This window comes from Mytilus californianus, unplaced genomic scaffold (genome assembly GCF_021869535.1).
Source record: "Mytilus californianus isolate M0D057914Y unplaced genomic scaffold, xbMytCali1.0.p SCAF_8, whole genome shotgun sequence".
NCBI lineage: Eukaryota > Metazoa > Mollusca > Bivalvia > Mytilida > Mytilidae > Mytilus > Mytilus californianus.
In genome coordinates this window covers 102,984,841-103,003,805 of record NW_026262734.1, presented here as the reverse complement: position 1 = coordinate 103,003,805, position 18,965 = coordinate 102,984,841, and the positions used below count along the sequence as shown (strand labels likewise).

The 18,965-nt window shown below is 32.2% G+C and overlaps 1 protein-coding gene across 1 annotated transcript; it reads right to left on the bottom strand.

Moving 5' to 3' along the window:
• Positions 1–13,611: 13,611 nt before the first annotated feature.
• On the bottom strand, positions 13,612–18,300 carry LOC127712614 (uncharacterized). The gene is made up of 2 exons (XM_052219158.1): positions 17,006–18,300; positions 13,612–14,330 (listed from the first exon to the last, which is right to left on the bottom strand). Exons 1-2 carry the CDS (start codon positions 18,186–18,188, stop codon positions 14,152–14,154), a joined length of 1,362 nt encoding a protein of 453 aa, XP_052075118.1. The 5' UTR covers positions 18,189–18,300; the 3' UTR covers positions 13,612–14,151.
• Between the last annotated feature and the right edge of the window lie 665 nt (positions 18,301–18,965).

Sequence of the window (18,965 nt, the reverse complement as noted above, 5' to 3'; positions counted from 1 at the left end):
AAAACAGGAGCCATTTGGACCTGAAAGCACCTTTGAGCATTTTCATACCATAAAGAACCGTTTTTGGAAATATTCTTTTTCGTTTCTGACGCGATGTTACAAAAGTGAGAACCTAATTCCATCAGTTCTTTGTAATCTCTACCACGACAAGAATATTTAAAATTTAAACAGGTGCGAAACCAGATGCAATTATATCCTGTAGGAGTGTGACATCCTCCAGGTATAGGTGAAGGTGTAGTAGAGGTAATCCCTTGGTATTTTGTTACATGTTGTCCAAGTGTACATGCACAGTCGTTGTAAACATGTCCTTTATCCATATCATGTAATTCAACCATACATTGATACCAACAATATGTTGGTCTTATGCCGTAAAGGGTTTCTTCACAGATATATCGGTAATTCGTTTTCATCCTAACATATGAATTTGTTAGGCATGTTGCATACTGCGGCTTATCGTACTGTTTGGACGGTAAACAGTCGTAAACCCCGCTTGGACCATAATCTGGATTACAGTCTCGAAAACCCAAAACAAGGGTTATCAAACCTAACACAAAAATTGTTATGCCCATTTTTCGCACTGTAGCCACGTCTTTTTATCCTGTCACAACAGATGTGAACATCTAACACAGATTTTAAATTCTTTTGTTGCAAACAAATGAAAAAAGGGGTACCGTAAAGGATTCTTTAGGGAAAACAATCATAATTTACGAATAGAATCTGGTTAGATAATATTCTCAAATATACACTATTAAAGTATTGTTCAAATGTAATGAGGAACGTCTTATCTTGATAAACATGCTATCATGTTATTTAATATATTATGTAACTTCTAATTCATTTACTTACTCTTCCTGTGTGATGAAATGATCCTTCACTTAACATTGTTATATTGAATTCATATATGTATTGTTATATTGTATTCATATGTATATTGTATTCATGTATGTATCTTTAACTTGCAGTGAGGTGGGATTTTTTTTTGCTCCGTGTTGAAAGCTTCACTGTGACTTTGAAATGAAGAACAGCAATAAAAGCAGACAATTCAAAAAAACAAAATAACAGAAATAAAATAACAAAATAAAAATATGAGAGAATACAAAATGTACGAATTCAAGAATAACTTCATTTAAATTACACCAATGCCTTACTATAGCTAAGTATTTTAATATCTGTTTAAACATGCATTGATACAGCTTTTTTACATTTAAACGAAATTTGTATTCTGTCTTGAGGTTTAACATTTCTTAAGTTCAATTCCTAAGTAAATAATGGCATCATAGATACCAGGAACACAGTTGTGTACGCTAAACTCATCAGTAGCACTCGTATCAAAACAGTTTAAAAAATATTTTTAAAATTAATGTCAAATAATATGTATAATAAAGGCATTATAGTTTATATATTGCAAAACAAATGTCGTTTAAAATAATAACATACGAGCTCAAAACCCTTAATTATGTAAAATAAACCATGATTTCAGAGTATTTTTTTTAATTGGTGTCAAATGATATACATAATAAAGGCATTATAGTTCATATATAAGAAAACAAATGTTTTTTAAAATAATTAGATATGAGCCCAAAACCAGAACTATTTAAAATAAACCATACTATCATAAACTAATATTTGTCCTATCAGCCTTTTTTTATAGTAAATTCAACGCACTGAACTCAAACAATTTGATGAAACTTCTAAGAAAAGGGTTTATTTATAAATGTATTCAAAGTTTTGATAATTTTTACAATCTAGCTATGCGATTTTAGTTCTACTTATTGTTTCAATATCCCTTAAATTACTAGTAGAACCCACTATAAATCAGAAAAAAATGCGATAGTTTTATTTTTATTTTTCCGAAAATTGGGACATGATACATTTTGCCACAAATATAAGCCCTTTAGATATCTTGTTTGGTTGTTGGTGTCACTGGGTTTCTATCTAATATATGGCACTCATCTCTATTTATATTTTAATAAATGTAAACACAATTTAATGTATTAACAGCTTGAGACGTATTATTTCACCATTGATTCGTATGAACAATTATCATAAGCAGGAAAAAAATGGAATATAAGTGAGGTAGTTTTACATAAAAGAAATGATACGTTGCAGAAATAATGTGGTTTTCGCATGTAACGATAAAGTGTGTGAAAAAAAAGCCGTATAATAAGTTTAATTTAAATACTCATTTCACTCAAAAAAGACTTAAAACTACATGAACAGATAAAGAAAAAAAAGGATACAGACAGTAAGTGATAACTGTATATTTAGTTTGTTTGTTTGAAAAAGAAAGGCGAAATATTCCAAGGGAATATTCACACTCATAAGTCGAAAACAAACTGACAGTGACATGGCAAGAAAAGGAATAATCAAAAGACAAACAACAGTATACAAAACACAACACAGAAACTTAAGGATGTTCGCTCCTCTTGTTTTTGATTTCTTGCCAGATATTCGGAATCCTCTGGATTTATCCATGTAGTGCCATTAAAAATGTATGACCGCTAACCCCTACTTTTCTTTACATAATTTTGTTACATAAAGTTTAAAAAGCCATATTTGAAAATCTTATAAAATCCTTGTTATTTTTTCATTGTTTTTGAACGAAAAAAGGTGCCAATGTTAAATTTATGAAAAATCTAGAGAGAATCATTTCCCGCCAAATTTTCACTGGCATATATCTCGAACACAAGCACACGGACCGTTCATTTTTTTCTCCTTTTTTAATTCCTTCATTTATAGACTTATCAATTTATAACAGTCTTTTAAAACGCTTGTTATTTTGAATTAGAGTAGCGAACATCCTTAATACTGGGCATCACGAACCCAATTAAAACCGTCGTGATATCAGGTTATCTGGAAGGGTAAGCAGATGCTTGACGAGCATAGTTTCTTTTATTTCTGCTCGAGATAGATCTTTTTGTAGACCTTGTATTGCTGGTCATTTTGCTAGTCACAATTTCTGTCGCTTATACATTTTTCGACTATATTAAACAAATAAACTATCTTCTGCAATATCATACATTGACAAACATTCTTAATGTTAACATCAATTTATGAACTTTTTAACCAAATTTAGAATTAAACAATTTATTTACTCAACACACATGCCTTAACAAAACAAATCGTTTTATCACAGCTGTGTGTTACAATATCATTTCGATTAACAAATAATTGAATAACAAAACAACTTAACTTCAAGCTTTTTAATACTTACAAAAAAAATGGTTTGGTTCATGATTTATAGTGTGGCACAATTATATAAACGCGTATCAATGATATGATAGATTTTCTTCATTAATCTATCTTCTTATGTACAGTATAAGAATTAATAAGGCATATACATATTATTGTAAAGTTAACTAATTATAGAACTTTTAACATATAATGGTTATTAGATTTAACAAAATAAATTCGACATATCTAAATGAAAGGTAGAGCTAGACCAAGATGTATGCGTTCGACTGATCCAAAACGATTTAACTACTTTGTATCTTCTATTATCTTATATTAACATTATTCTTATGTTATGGAAACCTGGTGTTTTCTTCTGCACAGTAATTATCGAATGCTACTTATTGACACACTTCTAATTTCAATGAGTAAAAGGACGGAATCCATTTTAAAAAAGAAACATATGGATTCCTATCTCGTTTTTTAGCTGTAAGTGAATCTCTTTTTTTTCTTTGGTTATTATTGTGAATTGTTGTTTGTCTTTTCGTGATGTTTCTTTTTTGCCATTGCTATGTCTGGTTTTCTTCGACGTATGGTTTTTATTGTCCCCTTGGTGTCTTCTACATCTTTAAATACCAATGATCGGCATAACAAGAGTGATACATAGTCTAGTGCTGTCAATTATGTTGAATCAGTTTTTTTGTTATTTAAGGAATTGAAAGAATTTATACATCTGTTCGCTGGCTGCGAGCAAACTGTTCTGTAAATTTTTTCACCAAGTAGTAATACAGCTGATGTCGTATGTAAAAGAAAACGGATATGGTTTTATTGAGAGATCGTTTTACTCAAAAGTTTGTTCAAATGTACTGGCTTTTGTTGTTGTTAATCTCTTTTGTTTAAACATATGTTTAACGCTTACAAAATGCTATTAATCAATTGTGTTGATCTGTGTCGTAAATATGGGACAAAAGACTTTAAAAAGTAATGTTGTATAATTAGTCCCCGGATTTTTGCGCACGCTATTCTAATGAAACGTAAAGCTATTGTTACGTATCTACGAATCTTTAAAATCAACAAGCATCTCATCTAGCAAGACGTTATTTTCTTTAAAAAGGTCTAACAAGTTAATAACCCTCAGAATATTGGTGCAGTTACGAAAACTTCAAACAGTCCGAGCAGCACATCAGCGAGCAGTGATAAAGCTACTGACGAAAGAAGACCCGACAGAAGGATCACAAAAAGATATTGTAAAACTACAATCCATGATGAAGCTAATTGAAACGAAACAAAAGACATTGTCCGATCTTCATGAGACGATTATGGAGATTATTGAAGAAGAAGAAGACATCGACAAAGACATAGAAGAAGCCACCAGATACAAGTTTGACATACTGATAGGAATCACCAAAATTGAGAACTACATTAAAGAAGTAAGTTTGTCCAAAAAAAACAATCAGCGTTAAGCCCTAAGGCGCCATATTTCATATATACAAACCCTAGCGTGCACAAACATTAAAATCCAATAAATTGGAACTCAGAACAAACAAACGTAAGCCAACTAAACATATCTTTGTCGGGAAATCATTATACAAAATTGTCTAAACTCAACTCGCCCACTTTTGGCGGAAACCTACTAGAATGTTCAGCCTTTTGGCATACAATTCTGCCGTACATGAAAATCCTTTATTGAGTGACGTACAAAGATTTAATCATTTAAAATCGCAACTTTACGTAAAAATCAAAGAGTGTATATCGGGAATGCAAATTACAAGTACAAATTATAACCATGCAATACAAATTCTACACGAGGGATTTAACCAACAACACAAAATCGTCAACACATACATGCAAAACTTGCTGAATTTGCCTGCACCAGCGACCGGATTTAAAGGACTGAAATCGTTCAGTGACAAAACTCGCTTAAACTCAAAAGAATGAACAAAGATCACCAATACAAATGTCTGCATTAAAATCGTCAAAGAAAAACGAGTTTGCTTTAACTGTTTCGGTAATCGTAAGGTTACAGCAAATACCGAAATTCTATTCAAAACTGCCGTAGCGCCCATTTGCCATCATGATGATAGTATTATGACTAAAATACTACTCGACGAAGGCGCCCAAAACTCATTTATTACTCAAGATTTAGTAGAGAAACTACATATCAAATCAAATGGTTTAGTACGTATGCGAATTTTCAACATTTGGCGGTAAAGAGGGTGAGATATGCAACCTAGAGTAAGCGGTAATATTGACTGCGACCAAAAGCAGAGAAAGAATTCTAATGGAAGTATAATTATTCCATAAAGTGCCATCCGATACATATGAACAAACGTGAACTAATCAATAGTTTGTCATATTTAACAGGATTGCATTTTGCTCACCCAGTCACATACGATGCAAATTTCCACATTTCACTACTCGTTGGACAGATTACTATTGGTTATTAGTACAGAATGACATTACTCGAGGTAAAGGAGGACCAACAGCGGTAAAATCCAAACTAGACTATTTGCTATCATGACCGATGAACACAGTGATAAACACTAGACAATTGAAATCTACAATGATGTTTTTATTTAGTTCCGCACACACCCGAGGAGTGCGATTTACAGAAGTTTTGGGAGATTGAGTCGAGAATTAGAGACTCCGATGAAAATCCAAAAAAGAACAAAACCTAATGATTAAGAGACCAAAACTCTAGCATAACTTTTAAGGATTATAAATATGTCGCCGAACTTCCATGAAAACCAGATTACCCAGAGTTACCTACAGATGAATATTTAGGGATAAAAATATCAGTATTTTGGATCGATAGTCAGATAGTTCTATATTGGCTTACCTCATCGAAACAGCTAAACAAGTTTTTAAAAAATCGGTTTGATGATATTAAATAAACTCTTGAATGGAAATATGAACCTACAGAAATGAACCCAGCTGACCTAAAAACACGTGAAATAACTGCATCTCAATTTTAGGATTAGACATTATTGGATAAATGGACCACAGTGGATAACAGCTGAGCCGAAATGGCACACGTGGACCGGACATGTGGAAATTTGCACTCAGCTAACAAATATCACAGGAACAGAGACAAATAGAAATTGACGATAGCTATGGATCAAAGATACACAACAGGACAGGTTCGTGAGTGGACTAGAAAATTTTACATTGATCCCGAAAATTAAATCCCTACCGCTTATTGTTGCATTTATATCTAGATGGAACAGATATCACATGATGTAAATGCAGAATACAAAATTCATCTCTAGAAAAAAACGCTAATTTTTCTATTCTATTGCCAAGAAAAAAAAATTAACTGATTTTGTTATTATGGACGCACATCTACGAAATTTACAGGAGTCGGACAGACAATAAAACAGATAAGACACTCATACTTGATACCGGTATTTCAACAATGTGTGAACAGTGGCATGCATAAATGCATATACAATGCCTAAAAATAATTGGCAAACCGTATAATAGACCGAAACCACCACCACTAACGAAGGATCGAGAAACAAACACCATTTTTGCCTGACCTCTACACGTCAAGGATACATCAACACAACCGCGGAAGGTATATATACGTTTATTCACATGTGCATGTATACGAGCTATACGTTTGGAACTTGTAAATGTTTAGTCATTAAACAGTTTTATTTTAGCATTTAGACGTTTTATCAGTCAAAAAATAAACACCACAAACTGTTCATTCCGATACCGCACCTACATTTGTAGCCACATCAAATGAATTCCACAGACAACTGAATTTGCACATTAACTGAAAATTCATGCCAAAGGGGGCGCCGTGGTACATGTATGTCGGTTGGTGGAAACGTTAATTGGCTTGACGAAAATGACATCAAAGAAAGTTTTTGACTGAGCGCTCGTCAGCGAACACTCTTTGAGAATAATACTTACGGAGGCTGAAACTATTATAAAAAATCGCCCATTTACATATATATCTTCAGACATGAGGGATCCTGCACCATTGACACAGTATCATCTTTTACCATGAAGAATTATTTTGACGACAGAGATGCATACCGACTTACACAACGCGAATATTCAAGATAGATCTTGATACAATTACAGCAATTAACTATTTTAGAGAAAAGGACTTTATGTGACCACTTTGTAAAACGTTGGTCTAACAAATATATTAACACATTACGTGAATATCATCGAAAAACATAGTTGATGTAGATCAATTAGAAAGTGAATCATCACGACTTTTATGGATATTAGGAATAATAGAAGACGTTATCAAAGGAGGGGATGGACTTATTCGTGCAGCAAAAGTACGGACTTCTCGAAAACTAGTTACCACACGACTAATTGTGAAGTTATATCCCTTAGAACTATAGTTAGTGGTGAATACAGGACTGTTAAGTGATTTTCGTGAAGGACAGTTTACGTAATATGATATTTTACATAAACTTTCAATATGATCTATTTTTAGAATATCAATTGTGTTATCATTTCAAACTAATTTATTTCTTTTACATTTTGAGGCCCACAGAATTCTGTAGTATTTAGAACGTAATGTTATGTAATTATTTCCCAGACATTCGCGCACTCGATTGTTATGTAAATTAACGCTATTGTTACGTATCGACGAATCTTTAGAATCATCAAGCATCTCAACTAGCAAGACGTTATTTTCTTTACACAAGACTTACAAATTAATAACCCTTATGATGCCTTTTTTTTTTCCTGTTATAAATTTGTTTTAACGCATACAAAGTGCAATCAATCAATTGTGTTAATCTGTTTACTAGTATTCATCGCGAAGCTTTAATAAATTTTTGTCCTTTGGATTGTGATTTTTTTTGTAAAGGAAGTTTTAACTCAAATTACCTGTGGTATATTACATTTTGTTTTCTTTTATCGTTTGGTTTGTAAACTTCAACGCAACAATTGAAATATAATTTGTCCCTTATCCTAAATCTACTTTTAGATGAGCCATCAACAGGTTATTTGGATTTTAATTCGAATTAACAAGTAACAAATATATGCAAAATCTATATCCAAGCAATATTTATACGAAAGTTCAATTACAGTAATTAATGTTACCTTGGTATGCGGCGGTGCGGTGCAAGTACGTTTCCTCACTATGAATGTCTTTACACACAAACATTTTGTCAGGATGTATCAAGTTCCCCCAAATGTTTAACTGACATTCACCATCTTCGAAGGCTTTTGCAAACTTCATCAATACATCATTTAATCGTATACTAGTCTGCTCTTCATTATCCTTACCGAATTCCGGTCGTACGGCTAGATAAACAGTCATTTATTGGTTCAATTTACAATACCAACTTAGGCCCTCAAGTCTCCAATTAATTTTGTCAACAATTTTAGAAAAGAACTCCTCAATTATATCATATTTAACGTGAAGAGCCCGTGTGAAGGAAAGCCTCATTTCCTTGACACTACTATCCTTCTCTGATGCTGAACAACCTTGAAACAAGGTCAAGAAATGTTTTATGCTTGGTACAAAATTTGTGTAGAAAGGTTCCCTTATGCTCCAAAATATAGTCCATAGATCATCATGGGGCAAATCGCATAATGATATGACGCCAAATGAAATTGAAAGACACTGGTTACGTACAGAAGTAGCTTAATTCTCTACAGTAAAACAGTTCATGTGATACCACTGTTTCAAAACAGGAGCCATTTGGACCTGAAAACATTGTTGAGCATTATCAAACCATAAAGAATAGTTTCGGAAATCTTCTTTTTTAATTTCTGACGCAATATTACAAAAGCTATAACCTATTTCCAGCAGTTCTTTGTAAATTTTACTATCGCAAGACTATTTAGATTTAAGCAAATGTGAAACCAGAGGCAGTCATGTCCTGTAGGAGTGTAACATCTTCCTGATATAGGTATAGGTGTAGTCGATGTATTCCCGGCGTGGTTTGTTACATGTTGTCCAGGGGTACATGCACAGTTGTCGTAAACAGTTCCATTAATCATATCATGGAATTCAACCATACACTGATACCAGCAATATGTTGGACGTACCCCGATATATTCCTCACAGGCATATCGGTAATTCGTTTTCATCTCCGCATATGAGTTTCTTAGGCATGTTGCATACTTTGGCTTATCGTACTTGTCCAACTGTACACAGTCGTAAACCCCATTTGGTCCATAATCAGGATTACAGTGCTGAGAACCCTTACATAGAGCTATTAAATCGAATACAAAAATTGCTATGACCACTCTTCCTACTGTGTCCATGTCTATTAAACTGTAACAGCAAATATAAACATCTGACTTTTAAACACTTTTGTTGTCAACAGATAAAAAAAAGAGGTACTTCAAAGGATTCTTAAGGGAAAAATATTCAGGTAGTAACGTATTTACGATTATAATCTAATAATACGATATTCTCAAATATATTTTATTAAAGTATTGTGAAAAATGCGTCTCATCTTTAATGATATCATGTTATTTAATAAAAAAATTGTTTTGTCGAATAAGTATTGTGTCTGAATGTTTAACATTTCTTTAGTTCAATTCCAAAATAATTAAACTCATTATAGATACCAGAAGTAATGTTATATACGCCAGACTTTTCAATTTATTCGGTTTGTGACCCGGATTTGTTTCAGTTAACTCGCTTTATGACTTTTGAACAGCGGTATACTACTATTGCCTTTATTTATCAGTGCCACTATAATCAAAAAAGTTTAAAATGCCAAAAAATGTACCTAATAAAGAAATGGTGTTTTAAATAATAGCATACGAGCCAAAAAAAAGTCTGCATTGTGTTAATTATACCATAATATCCGGATATTCTTAAAATTTAGGAAGATGGGAGGTCTAAATAAGAATCCACAGAATTTTTTAATAATTTGTCAAAATTTAGTTTGTTTTATGCTATTTTTCTAAAATATAATAAAAATACGGGTCACCAGACTTTTTTTAACGCTACAGGTTGTGCAAATATATTATATTTTACATAGATTATGCATGGAAAATAAAAATTCTGTGTGATAAAAAGAATACAACACCACAGAATTTAAAGATAAAATATGACAAGTTATCTCTAATAATATGCTTTCAGATAAGAAAAAGAAAAAATGGGGTCATCGTACTCGTTTTCGTGCTACATAATATAATTGGTACTTTCACAACACATTCTATTATAAAACTTTATCTGAGTTATCTTCCTTTATGTGGCAAAGTTGGAAAAAATGAATCAAATGAAATATTTAATTTTTGTCAAATACAGCCTAGAAATATCATAACACATAATTTCCCATATTAACATTAAACGTTTTACACATGAATTACACAATTCTCTCGAAATGAGCACATTCATCTACACCGATTGTTATTTACTATTTCAAAATCCAAAATAGAGGAAGACATGAATGCATTCAACGTTTTAATCGTTGTTGCGATCTAGCTGTATAATGTTGAATCTAAACATTGTTTAAATAAACCTTAAGTTACTAGTTTAACTTACTATTAAATTAAGAAAAAATGCAATATCTTTATTTTTATTTTTGCAAAAATTGAGACATGATAAATTTTGCCAAAGATATAAGCCTTTTACATATTGTTTTGGTTATTTGTGTCGCTGTGTTTCTGTCTATATATATCACACATCTCTTCTAACTTTTTATCCCTTAATAAATGTAACATGATTTGATGTCTTTGCATTTACAACTGGAAACGTATCATATCCCCATTTTTCATATGAACGATTATCATGCACTTGAAAATATTGGAATAAAAGAGAGATATGAATGGTTTTACACTAGTAATTTTTTTGGACCCGTTATAGCTTTCTGTTCGGTGTGAGCCAAGGCTCCGTGTTGAAGACCGTACTTTGACCTATAATGGTTTACTTTTACAAATTGTGACTTGGATGGAGAGTTGTCTCATTGGCACTCATACCACATCCTCTTATATCTATAGAATTCCATAAAAGAAAAAGCTACAAGGCAGAAATCTTGCGGTTTTCGCAAGTAACGATAAGGTTTGTGAAATTTACGCCGTATCCTTCCTTTTATTAAAATACTCATTTCACTCAATAAAAAGACATTAAAACTATATAAACAGACAGAAAAAAGATTACAGACGGTCTGGGTAAATGCAAAATGTTCCCCCCATATGTTCAACATGTTCAATTTAACCTGAAGCGTATCAATATATCAAAATGAAACATTTCTTTCCACCTTGCAATAAATATTTGTTTGAGGAAGCTAAAATACAAGCAACAGTATCATGTTATGACTTTGCAACACAACCCAATTAAAACCTGGCTGATTTCAAGTTCTATTGAAAGTTAAACAGATCCTGCTTCACATGTGACACTTGTTGTATTAAAGTGCATTTTGGAACATTTGATTATGTGTTGTTTGTCATATCTTAAAGTAATTGTAGAATTGGGTTTAGATGGCAGATTGTTTTTTTTATTGTAACTGTTTGGTTTATTCAAAACTTTCGAAGACTCCGGATATATTGTTTATACACCACTCTGTTGTCTATGCCCTCTTGATTTCATTCTTTTTGTCATTGGGTGGCTGGCTGATTGACATGTCCATCGCCTTTTATTTATAAATGATATATCGATTAGTGATTGATTATGAAATTGCTTAGTCAACCTTAGTTCTGATTTATATTCAGTAATTTTTGATATTGAGGTAAAAACCTGTCTTGCATTGTTTTCGTCGGATAGACCAATCCTCGATTTCTATTATCGGTGATTCCAAGATTGCATTGCCAAATTTAAGTATTGAGAGGACAAGTGTTAATAAAATAAAGCAATAGATATCTAGGTATTTGTTATTTATTGATAAGGAAATCAATGATAGTAACGATGAAAACAATATTCAAAGATCTTATTACAGTGTTAAATTATTATATTTTAATACGAAAACGAAAGTATTGGTGAGCTCACATGGATCATAACTTAATATGCGAACTCTATTTAAAATAATAACGTCAAAAAAATGTGGATGGTACAGTCAAACTTCCAAACAAAATCCTTGTATCTTTAAAATATTTGAGTAAAGGTGTTAAGTAATTGGTGGGGAAAATATCCCTCATTTCATAATTTACCAGTAACATATATATATATATATATATATAGATTGCGTTCTGTGAAATTGAAAACATCACTAGAGACACGAGCAAAGTGAACGAGTTGGGATATATTAACACGATTAAATTTGACAAAAGTTATATCATGGTACAGAAAGTAAAAGTTAACAAAAGGAAACGAAAATTCGTCCCTTCTATCATTAATTTTATAATAAATTGTCCCTAGTTAAATTGAAATACCTAAATCTAAGCAAAGGCAGGTATTGCTTTTTATTATATTTTTGTTTAAAGAAAGTAAATTTGGGTAAATTGCGGGTCTATATCAAGACAATTCTTCAATAAAAGAAATAGACAAACATACAAGTCTTATAGGAGAGCAATCAGAGCCCAAGGAAAAACCTACAACCTGTTGATAACTTTTATTGCCAGAACAATAATTTACACTTTCTGCAGGTCGAAACTGACACACACACATATATATATATATATATATATATATATATATAAACGCCTAAAAAGTGTACACAACAACACCAATAACAAAAAAGGAACTATAAATGTAATTATTTATAAATATTTCGGATAACAGATATCCTTCATCAGTAAATATGATTTTGATGTTGAATGAATCATATATCAGTCTACTTAAATTAAACTATAACAATCTTGATTGTATAAATTTCAAGATTGTTATAGTTTAATTTAAGTAGACTGATATATGATTCATTCAACATCACAATCATATTTACTGATGAAGGATATCTGTTATCCGAAATATTTATAAATAATTACATTGATAGTTCCTTTTTTTGTTATTGGTGTTGTTGTGTACACTTTTTAGGCGTTTATATAATTTATTTATTGTGTACATGTATCGTTACTCGTAACGATCCAGCGCCCTCGTGGGAAAAATCGTTGACTATTATTCAGACGTTATATATATATATATATATATATATATATATATAGAGAGAGAGAGAGAGAGAGAGAGAGAGAGAGAGAGAGAGAGAGAGAGAGAGAGATTCTACCACTGCACCGAGTGTGATACGATATTTATCCACTCAAGTCAGTTAAATTTTCATATTTAAAACGCGAGGCTCGCCGATCGTTTTAAATGTTTAAAATATAACTGTCGAGAGTGGATAAATATCGTATTGCACGAGATTTGGTTGTGTAGTCTGTTTATCTAATGATTTTGGACGATATGCAGACAATTTTAATCCTTCTTTTTGAACGACCTGCAAAAAGATGTGTTCTTTCTGCGTGACGTCATCAGGCATGGTCGCCTTTTTTCATGACGCCACAATAGGAATTTCAGTGGAAAGCAAGACAATTTGACGTCATAATCGAATTTTGGCCAATGAAGTACTGAGATCAAACGAACCACACGTTTATTAAATAAAAATAATCAACAGGTCAGGAAAAGGATAAATCGAGTAAGAATTAGAGAAAAAAAATATCTTTCAAAACAAAAGCCAAATTATAACATAGCAACATGAAAAGACAGTTAAAACTGTCAAATGTGTCAAAAATTAGTTCTACACAAACACACACACACACACACACACACACACACACACACTTACACACACTCACTCACACACGAAAATCATTCAAATGGTTGTTAGTACTCGATTTGTTTTATGGAAATTAGCCACAGAAAAGAAATATATTAATCTAGGATCCCTGATTTTTTATAAATTCTTCATAGAATGTTATCCATGATAATTTTGTATTTCGTTGATTTTGATTGATGACTGATGGTTATCAAGGCAATCCTCAAAAATGAATTACTGATCGAGTAATGGAGAATCTACATAAGTAAACAATGATACTAAATGAGTAGCAATATTTTTATAAAGTGGTGAACGCCAACGTTTCAAATCTTAATCAAATTCAGATACAAGGTTATTCCTAGTCTTCCGTTAGGATGACATGTCTGATATCACGCGGTCTGTTAAGTTGTACCCATCTTGCTAAGCACATGACACATACGGCAACAACAAATATCCCTACAAACACTCCGATTCCTATCTCCGTGATACCAACATGGCTGTGTTTCTGTTCCTCTTGACTTCTAGGTCTATTTTTTTCTGAAAAAATATAATATTGAGAATATTGCTATTTCATATGAATCATTGAATATGTGAGGTACTCATTATATGAGAAAAGCAACATAATAAAGCAATGAACTAATACATCTACAGGTAAACAGTAGACAGGAATTATCCATATTCCAAGCAATAACTGATCACGAGCATTAAAAGGGATACATTCACAAATCTGTCATTAACAATTTGAAATAAAAATGTAAGGCAATTCTCTTATCCATTGAAATCAATAGGCGTTAAAAGGTCACGATTTCTTATATATTGTTATCTATTATATTGTTCCTCCCATCATTAATTTAGATTTAACACGACGTCATGTCTTTAGATAAAGGCGACAGTAGTGTACCGATTTTTAAATCTAGTAAGTCGATTATGAATTATAATGCAATTATTTTGTATCAATGGCTCTGATTGGATGACGACAAGCGCAAAATTCTCTATCTCCCTGTCTGTAACTAAGGAAGCCGACATTTTGAATTCCGGAATATATTGCATGTAATTTCTCCAATAATAAGCAAAAAAAACTCACATTTAGACCTATAAACCTTCTTTTCATTAAATTTTATTACATTTTGAAGCGTACAAAAAGTCAGAAAACGGCCGGTGTTTACGTTTGATGCCGGAGCACACCTATGACATCACGTAGTTTAGGCGCCAAAGAAAATACATCATTTCGCGGAATTGTCGTTTAATGAAAATTTTACACTGAAATAATGACTAAAATTGAATGATTTGTTTATTTTGCATTAGAATAGAGATAACTGTATTGTATTTGAAGCTTTGCGGACGTCCAATGGTAGTTTTGCTGTCGCAAATACCCGTTTACCTGTCTCCGCTATGCGTCGCTAGGTAGACTAAATTTGCGACAGTAAAACTACCGATTAACGTCCGCAAAGCTTCAAATACAATACAGTTATCTCTAAAAGACAATTCAAATTTAAAAACAAAAACTGAGTGAATCACCTTTTCTCCAAAAAGGAGCGAGACCAGCTGCAACGACAGGGTACTCGCAAGATATTTCAAAAATCGATACAAATAATTGATGATTCACACTAATGCAACGATTGCAGACTCAAAATCCCACATGGACAGGTTTTGAATAAAATTATCAATGAACATAATTGTTTGGCAAACAATACCGTTCAGTGTAGTTCAAACCTAGACGGTATATTGATCAGAACATCGAATCATCATCGGAAGCAAATAAAAACGGTTTTAAATAAAGTAATTCATTTGGAAATACCAAATGATATTCTTAGTATTTTGAGGAATATCCTCATCATCATAGTCCTGTATGATCCTAGAACAAAGACATTACATCGATTCCCATTTAAATTTTAACTAGGCTTTCATTTAATTAACTAATTAGGTTAAGATTGAAATGAAGGATATTTTAGCATAGTTTGATTCCACGATGGACGGTCTAGTTTTTTTTAATGGATTATTTTTACTTGGATTGCATCGAATTGCCATGTTTTTGTTTCATAATTGTTTTATTGTCATGTCATTTTTCATTTTATTGTATCCATTAAATGTTTTCAGTTTTTCTAGGGGGCTCCTTTATGCGCCTTTCCTTTTGTTCCTTCTTTTTTGCTAGAACTAGTGGACAAACGAGACCCCAGTGATGGGTCAAAAACAGTCATTTCGATATGTCATTACAAAGAAATATAGTAAAGGTAAACGAACAGTTAATATACATCTGACATGACCAAACAAGTTGAAATAATACATCTGTGTACGAACTGTCCTGCAAAAGTGTAAAATATCAAGTTGATTTGTCATTTGTTAATAAATAACCAGCGATTTGAATTACTGACGGTTAAACACATTTCTCCTTGTTAAAAAAATTGCCTCATTCGTAGTTTTTGTTTCTACCGTCTTTTTCATTTTTATGCCCATTATTTACTTGTTTTATGTTTCATTTATTGCCTCGTTTATCATGTTTGAATATCACTCAGGTATCATTTTTCTCACTTTTTAAATACCTACCACATATAATTTCCCTTTTTAAAAATTAGCTAGTTATCTAAAAACGTTATGTTAAAAGTAAAAGCAGTTGGTCTTAAAAAAATAACTGATGTCTAAATACGTTTTGTAGCGAGATTAATAAATAAAAACTTTGTCAGTGTTAACCATTCAAATAAAGAGATTAACCTTTAAAGAGCCCCACTGTTGACAAGGAAATTGGAATTCCCGATATTATATTCACAAATTACCTGTGGTATTTAACACTCGTTTGATCTTAAAATACAAAAAACTATACTTTAAAAAGGTAGACTTTTCCAAGTCGGAGCACTTTGATCAAGAGTTGAAACACAAACTGTTACTAACCAATGAATGTATTTTAGATTTAGTAGATATTTAGCCTTTCAACAAGCCGCCAAATACCCTCTAAATGACTTGTTGTATATATACCTTAGCACGAAAATTTGGAGTTAAGTTCCCATTTTAACCTTATTTAATTGAATATGTGTACATCCAGCACAGCACAGTAAAACGTATGACTCTGTAAATTTTGTTTAACTAGCGGACGGACGCAAGTAACCACTTAGATCTTTAACTTATAATGCTAATATTAAGAATCATAAAATCATGCGAAAAAGTAAAGGCAAGCAACATTTAGAGAAAAGTTCACCTACAGTAGAATATAAGTTTACCTGGGTATGAGGCGTTACGGTGTAGGTACGTATCTTCACAATTGATGTCTTTACACACGAACATTTTGTCAAGCTGTATCAAGTTCCCCTGAATATTGAACTGAAATTTACCATCTTTGAAGGCATTTGCGAATTTCATCAGTGCCATATCTAAACTTGTATAATTCTGCTTCTCTTGACTTTTGTGGTTTTTTGGTCGTACAGCTAGATATACAGTCATTTGTCGTAACAATACGCAAAACCAACGTATGCCTTCGTCTTGCCAACTCATTTTTGCAACAATTTTAGAAAAATACTCCTCAATCATTTTATTTGTAACGTGAATAATGAGCGTCGGTGGGAAGAAAAGTCTCATTTCCCTGACATTACTTTCCTTTTCTGATGTTGAACAATTACGAATTAAGTTCATGAGATCCGTAATGCTTGGAACAAGATTTGTGTCGAAAGATTCCCTTATGCTCCAAAATATAGTCCATACATCATCATGGGACAAATCGCATAATGATATGACGCCAAGTGGTTTTAAAAGACACTGGTTACGTACATAAGTAGCTTTCTTTTCTACTGTTGAACAGTTGAGATGCAACCACTGCTTCAAAACAGGAGCCATTTGGACTTGGAAGCATTTCTGAGCATTTTCATACCATAAACAACCATTTTCGGAAATCTTCGTTTTAGTTGTTGATGCAAAGTTACAAAAGTGAGAACCTAATTCCATCAGTTCTTTGTAATCTGTACCATCACAAGAATATTTAGATTTTAAGCAAGTGCGAAACCATAGGCAGTCATATCCTGTAGGAGTGTGACATCGTCCAGGTATAGGTGAATGTGTAGTCGAGATATATCCTTGGTATTTTGTTACATGTTGTCCAGGGGTACATGCACAGTCGTTGTAAACCTGTCCATTATCCATATCATGTAATTCAACCATACACTGATACCAGCAGTATGTAGGACGTATGCCATACAGATTTTCTTCACAGGCATATCGGTAATTTGTTTTCATCTCAACATAGGAATTTGTTAGGCATGTTGCATACTGCGGAAGATCGTAGCCTTTTAATAGTAAACAGTCGTAAACTCCGCTTGGTCCATCATCAAGATCGCATCTACGAAAACACAATCCAATGGTAATAAGACCTAATATAATAAATGCTATGCCCGCTTTTCGCACTGTATCCATGCTTAATTAAATCTGTAACTACAAATGTGAACATCTAACACAGTTTTTAAATTCGTTTGTTGCAAACAAATTTAAAAAGGGGTACTGTAAAGGATTCTTAAAGTGAACACAATCAGAATGTTAACGTATTTACGATTAAATCTGCTGAGATGATATGTTAAATATATATTGTTAAAGTGTTGCGTAAAATGTAACGAGGAACGTATTACCTGGATAAAAATGATATCATGTTATTTAATATTTGATGTAACCTCTGTATTATTTTCTAAAGCTTCCTGGTTGATGGCCTGCTCATTCTCTTATTATTGTTATATTATATTCATATATGTATTGTATTTGCAAATGACACAGAAAAACAAATTACGTGTACCAGGGATAAAATAACAAAATATACCAGTTCGAATGTAACTATATTAATATCGTGCCAATGCCTTACTATAGCTAGAAAATCTGTTTAATTTTTAAACAGACGAGTATTCAAAAGGCTTTTTTTTTAATTTAAAACAAATTCGTTTGTCGAATAAGCATTCTGTCTCAAGGTTTAACATTTCTTTAGTTCAATTCCCAAGTAAATAAACACAACATAGATACCAAGAACATAGTTTAGTAAGCAAGACTAATCAGTGACGCTCCATTAAAAAAGGTCCAAGTAATGAACTTAATAGAGGCAATTTAGTGCATATATAACAAAACAAATGTTTTTGAATAATAAAATACGAATCTAATGCCATGAATTATGGAAAATATATCATACTATCAAAGTAGTCTTTAAACTAA

Coding starts and splice junctions, on each gene's coding strand:
- LOC127712614 (XM_052219158.1), bottom strand. CDS start 18,188: ATGGATACAGTGCGAAAAGCGGGCATAGCATTTATTATATTAGGTCTT. Junction 14,331..17,005: donor CCGTAACGCCTCATACCCAG/GTAAACTTATAT, acceptor ATATTTTTTCAG/AAAAAAATAGACCTAGAAGT.